This window comes from Schistosoma haematobium, chromosome ZW (genome assembly GCF_000699445.3).
Source record: "Schistosoma haematobium chromosome ZW, whole genome shotgun sequence".
NCBI classification, from domain to species: Eukaryota; Metazoa; Platyhelminthes; class Trematoda; order Strigeidida; family Schistosomatidae; genus Schistosoma; species Schistosoma haematobium.
In genome coordinates this window covers 58,920,457-58,926,780 of record NC_067195.1, presented here as the reverse complement: position 1 = coordinate 58,926,780, position 6,324 = coordinate 58,920,457, and the positions used below count along the sequence as shown (strand labels likewise).

At 32.3% G+C, this 6,324-nt stretch overlaps 1 protein-coding gene across 1 annotated transcript; it reads left to right on the top strand.

Moving 5' to 3' along the window:
- Positions 1–1,312: 1,312 nt before the first annotated feature.
- On the top strand, positions 1,313–6,001 carry MS3_00010439 (uncharacterized protein; the record flags this gene model as incomplete). Its single annotated transcript, XM_051218802.1, has 3 exons — positions 1,313–1,606; positions 2,974–3,511; positions 5,442–6,001. 3 exons carry the CDS (start codon positions 1,313–1,315, stop codon positions 5,579–5,581), a joined length of 972 nt encoding a protein of 323 aa, XP_051072018.1. The 3' UTR covers positions 5,582–6,001.
- Between the last annotated feature and the right edge of the window lie 323 nt (positions 6,002–6,324).

The window sequence follows — 6,324 nt, the reverse complement described above, 5'->3', positions numbered from 1 at the left end:
GTTGTGATCAGCTATATGTATTTAATTGCAGCTTAGTTAAGATTCAGTGTCAGCAGAACATTCAGACATCCTATCTTCTTCTATGAATGGCCTTCACACACCTGATCTAATACACACAACTATCATACCATAACGTATGCACCCATAAAGATGAGAGATTAAAATTACCCGCTCATCACTTAAACTTGTCTCTGTAGTGACAGTGTGTTCATTCTTACCAGTAAGAGTAGTCAAATTTCAAATCAGTCATGTAAATTGACTGCATAATCCCGAAAAATGTATAATATGAGACTTGGTTTGGTTGACAGATATAATTGAAATGCATAATTTTTACAAATTTTCCACTGTCTTATTTATTAGTCGTTCAGATCAATGTCTCGAGAATGGTTGGTTTTCAAGAAAATCTTTTCTCTTTGTTTTCGATATTCGAAAAGTATTACAACTCTGACTGTGATAATGTATGGTGAACTTGTTTTGCATATCCAAATTTAAAAAGTTTAATTAAAATCTTGTAAGTCACGTCATGGATCTGTGGTGAACTAAATATTGATCAGCTGCCATAATACATGTATGCCAATTATAATATCACAAACGAATTCGATGTATAGATAATTATTTCTTTACTTTATGTCGTTCTTTCTTAAAAATTCAATACGGAATTCAACAAGAAGGTAGACTGTCTAACTTTGAAAATGACACTTCATTATCATTTTGAAAACATACATTCATACCCCATGCTCTCTGTTTAGGTTTTTCATTCATAACATTTTGATGTAAAAATCACTGTGAATTACTGCAAATAAACTATATAAAATGCCTCACGTATAATAGTAGGTACACAACTAAATCTCTCCATCGCGAGAGGCACATAGCAATTAGTCGACAATACGACGTAGATATTACTAAGATCTGAGAACGTGTCATTTCAGCATAAAAATTACATTTAATTAGTCAGTACCATCACAGAGATTTTCAAAAGCAAATAATAGCAGCGGATTAGGATGGTGATGAAGTTATATTTTATCACTTGCATATGCACATTAACGTGGATTTGTCATAAAAGAAGTTACATTTGACTCTGTTCTCATTTATACAGTTTCTGTTCATTCCTTAAATGTTTGTTATCTCGTTTAATCGGATCGGTTTCTTGGTACATCGAATGACTAAATGTTTTGTTTTTTTATTAAGATTACTTATGATACACGCAGTAGCTTATACTGACATGACCGATAGAATATTTATTCAATTGTTGAGATACTTTGCACTGATTAAATATATCCGTTTTATTTTAATAAACAGACAAAAATCCGTTATGATTTCACCATTCCCATCAAGTCCACAAAAATATCCATCTGAGAAAAATGTTTCTGAAAAATCAGCTGAATTTAATTCACAATCACTGAATTCTAATTCAACTGCTTTAATTGATACAAAAAGCTCATCATTTACTGAACAATTCAGTCTCACTGCACCAGATACATTCAGTGATGGAATGTGGTTATTAGATCGTTCCGAAGGTGAAGCACCATATCCAGTGCCATATAATAAATTGAAATTAATTATGTCTAATATGGAACCAATTCGAAGTTCAACAACGAGAAGAAATGTAAGTCATTCTATATTAATAAATACTCAAAAAGTTATTTGTATTACTAAATCCTACAGAAATGACAACAACTTCAGTGATAATAAGCTAAATACAAAGATGAAATACACTTAATTTAATTTGTAGTCGTGATTTATAGATGCTTCATCTGAGTTACAGATTGATTTGATATATTATGATATATTATATTGAAATTAAGAAGGCTTGCAAATGACTGATTATGAAATAAATTTCACAACGTTCCAATGGAAAGCCGTGATTTGTGGAGTTAACCAAGTGTTAGGTGGTTAAAGATAGCCTCCAAGATACCCTAGACCTAGGTTTCGCGCTGGTTGGTACGCGTCAGAAGTACCTATGACCTTAAGGAAACTGAGGCTCATTATAGAATTCTATGCGAGTTCGAATGATCACCGGTCACTACTCAATGATCAATATATCTCAATCCTAGAGAAGATGAGTCAAAACCCAGTATTAGCATCTCAGAATGTGAAGCTAAGTGACATGAGTTCGAATCCCATAGAGATTACCGTCTTTCGAATGGTTTCAAGCACTCCTTACATATTAATATCAACTATCACGAAACCTGAGTCCAGCGTTTCCTTTTCACTCTCTTCAAACAACTAACATCAAAACATACATCACACTGTATCTTCCACTGTTTTATAACAGGGTATCTGCTGACATAATCTCCCAACTTGATAGCATGTTATTTAATTTAAAACAACAAGTTTTCTTTCACAAAAGTTTACCGATTTATAAACCGTTCGGCATACACATTTATTCCTCAGTTGTAAACCACTGATGCTTCACGTCTAACACATCGCCAATCTGTATTCGGAGGTTAAATATTATGCTGAGAAGTTCGCTAGTCAAAACTTTTTATAATCACAACTAGGACCGAGTGTAAAAAACAGAGAGTTGACCAGTTAACGAAATAAAGTCATAATATAAAGGACAGCTAGTTGTCTTGAACTGATATCTATCGGTCTATCACAATTCCTTGGTTAGGATCACTGGCTTTAGATAACATCAGACTTGTGCTAGAATAAATATCACTGGCAATCCTGTTGTACTTCTCATTTATATTCCTCATATAATAGAAATTAGCTACCTAAACTGACAGAAATCTTTCCTAAATTCATTTTTTAACTAAACTATATCTTTCATCAAATACTATCTTAATACTGATGTGTTCATGGATTGTACAACCTTTCCGTGATCATTTTTCTGCACATTATTATTATTTTTCCACAATCTCTTTGTATCAAGATGTTTGTACTATTAGAAATAAATCATTATAACAATAACTTAATAATTCATTAAAACTTATTACAATTGTTTCTTTTTTTTTATTTTACTTTCAACAGAATTCTTTAACTCAAACATTTAGTTTATCTAAAAGTACTTCAAATTCTTCAAACAGTTCTTCATCCGATAATACTAAACAATTAAAACAAGATGAAATTAGTCCAGGACAATTACCAAATGTATTAACTACTAAACAACAATATTCAAATGATAAACAAATGAATCCACTTAACAATCCATTACTTCATTTATTAGCATTAAAAAATTCGAATCAAATTAAAAGAAATCAACTGTCACATTATGAACATGATGAAATGAATAAACTATTAAATCAATTAAAACAAATTCGTCAATATTCTAATAATAATGATAATAATAATAATACTATTATTCATTCACCTAGTCTTGAATGGTTAGCCAATCTTTCTGGTAGTCCATTACCACAATCGAATTTAAATCAATTAAAAAATGTTAAACATTGTAAATCTAATATGAATTTAGTAAATTCACCTATTAATAAATTGAAAATTGAATCATCTACATCAATAGATGATAAATTAAGACAATCAATGAAACAAGATCATTCAAATAAATCAAGTACGTTTTAAGTGGAATATTTACTGAATTTTAATCTTCTCAATAGAACAATAAGAAGATGAAGTTGATTGTTCTAACGAAATTTAGAAAAAAAGATCATGAGTCAGTTGAAGCTAGACCACCATGGAAAACCTGGAAGCACTGGTCGGCCGTTTCGTCCTATTGTGGGACTCCTCAGCAGTACGGATCATGATCTTAATCATTGAAATTACTATAATATTCACAAAACCCATCTGATATTAATCAAAACATGCTCACTAGTGACTGGCTTGACGAGGTTTATCCTGACGTTCTAGTGAGAAGTAGTGACCAGTGGAGTACAACCAGATCTGTTGTGAGATAGTAACTCACTAAATACAATGGTGGATGTGTCGCTCAATTTCGTGGATCAGTTGAAGTTAGACATTAACACCATTGGATGCCGGCTCAGTGGTCTAGTAGTTAAGTGCTCACGCGCGAAGCCACTAGGTTCTGGGTTCGAATCTCGCAGGGGGCGAGGTCGTGGATGTGCACTGCTGAGGAGTCCCACAATAGGCCGAAACGACCGTCCAGTGCTTTTAGGTTTTCCATCGTGGTCTAGCTTCAGCTGACTCATGATCTTAATCATTGATTTTACTTCATAGACAAATTACTTTATACTTTGCACAGTTCCTCATCATAACGCTAATAATAATAGTAATAACATTGGTGGTGGTGGTGGTGGTAAATCACAATAACTCCTATAGAAACCTCTATAGGTAATATATTTAAAGGAAGCTATATTTGTAAAAATCTTAGTGACTAAGATTAAAAATTAATCTAACGTTCCCCTTCGATCATCTGGCTCGATCTTCAGAGAAATAATCAAAAATTAAAATTATCAACTATAAAAAGAGTTCACAAAAAAACTGCATTTTCAGTACAGGATTGTGAAGATTATTGAGTTTTTAATTGATATCATGAACTGATCAATGATAGACCATCACTGAAAATCTGGAAGCACTGGATGGCCATTTCGCCTTAGTATGGGACTTTCTAGCAGTGCGCATCCATGGTTCCGCACGCGAGACTCGAGCCCAGGTCATTTGGTATCGCGCGCTAACGCCCAACCTCTAAACCACTCAGCCGACGCCTAACGGTGCCAATGTCTAACTTTATAACGGAGGAGGACGGTCGCGCAATATCTTGGATTGGTTGGAGTTACTCAACATGAACTGATAAATTTACTGAAAAGATATTTCGATAATGCAATGAGAAGACGAAGCTTATCAAAATGATGTGATATATTTGGCAATACATTTCGAAAATTTTGATCACACATATACTTCTTAAGACATTTGTATATGAAAATTAAAAGGTCAACTAGACAGGTTAAAGGTAAGTCGTAATAAAGAAAAATAAAGTGCACAAAAACAATGTGATAGCCACCACGGATAATAACTCAGTATTACCAGGGTAGGCTAAGGGTATGAACAAATTTTTCTTGATCACATGAAGGGGGTTTCAGTTCCCGTATATCCAAGGCTTCAATGAACCTTAGTGTACGTTCTTGAAGGCTTTTGTGCAAACCTACAAAGGCTGAGTGCTATAAATACAATAGGAAAATGTTTTTATGAATATTTCCAAACAGATTCTGTCTGGATACATTCAATCATAAATATCTAAAAGATTTTTATTAGGGATTAAAATTCGAAATAGGATTCTTTGTATAAAACAAATTCAGTATCCTTTTTTTGAAAAAGAGGAACTGTTAACAGACTCAATTAAGAATTTGATTAAAAGTTTTTTCAAAGCATCATGATATTGCTTACCTAATTGTCTCTCTACTTTTGACTACCAAACCTATATTACTTATGTGAATAAATAAAATGAATCAATTCACACAATATTCTTCAATCATCGTTTTTTTTTCTTTCTTTCCATTGATTTATTATTAATCAATTCATTTTAGATCATTCTACACATGAAAATGATAGTTCGAAAATTTCGATGTTACGTCAAGTGGAACTTGTTCACTCAGATGACAGTGAAGCGACAACAATTGATGATGAAACTTATGAAGATGATTTTACTGGTGAACAAACTAATTAAAATAAGTATTTAAGGGTGAATATTTTTCAATAAAATGATCAAGTTTGGTTGAGTGTTTCCATGTATGAAAATATGATTTTGATATCATGATGATATGTTTATTACAAAAGATGTTTTCTTTTGAAGATTTCTGTGATTTCACTTACAAAAAATCATAAAATTAATTATAATTTATATATTTCTGTTATGTTTTATTTTCATTTCGTTCCAGTTACTTTTTACGTTTATAATTAATGAAATAAATGTTTTCAGTAGACAATAATGAGTTGAAGCAGTATTACTCAAGTAGTTATATATATATTATATCATCACTTATTATTATTATTTGAAAAAGTTTTGAAATCATAAAAACACTATTTCATCCTATTGTTTACAATCAGTTCCATACAAGCTCATAGTGAATATATATTATTTGTAAGGTTTGGTATTTTCATATTGTTAATGTTACAGATTTGAACGTCAGTAATAAGACCTAGGTATATTCGTCTGATGAGTCCCAATTGGGATAAGATGCACGTCCTAGATACCAATGCTGGGCATTATTCAAATCCGCTTAGAAATGCTTGCGACTTCATGGTAATATCCAAGCAATCCACAAAGGAAGCACATATGCCGAAAGAGACTGATCGATTGCAGCATTTAATAATAGTAATAGTCATAATAACAACAAGATGATCTAAACGACTCTTACGAATATCTTTTAAGCAGAGTTGGATGACGGCTAGCAGTGGGGTTCAGGACGC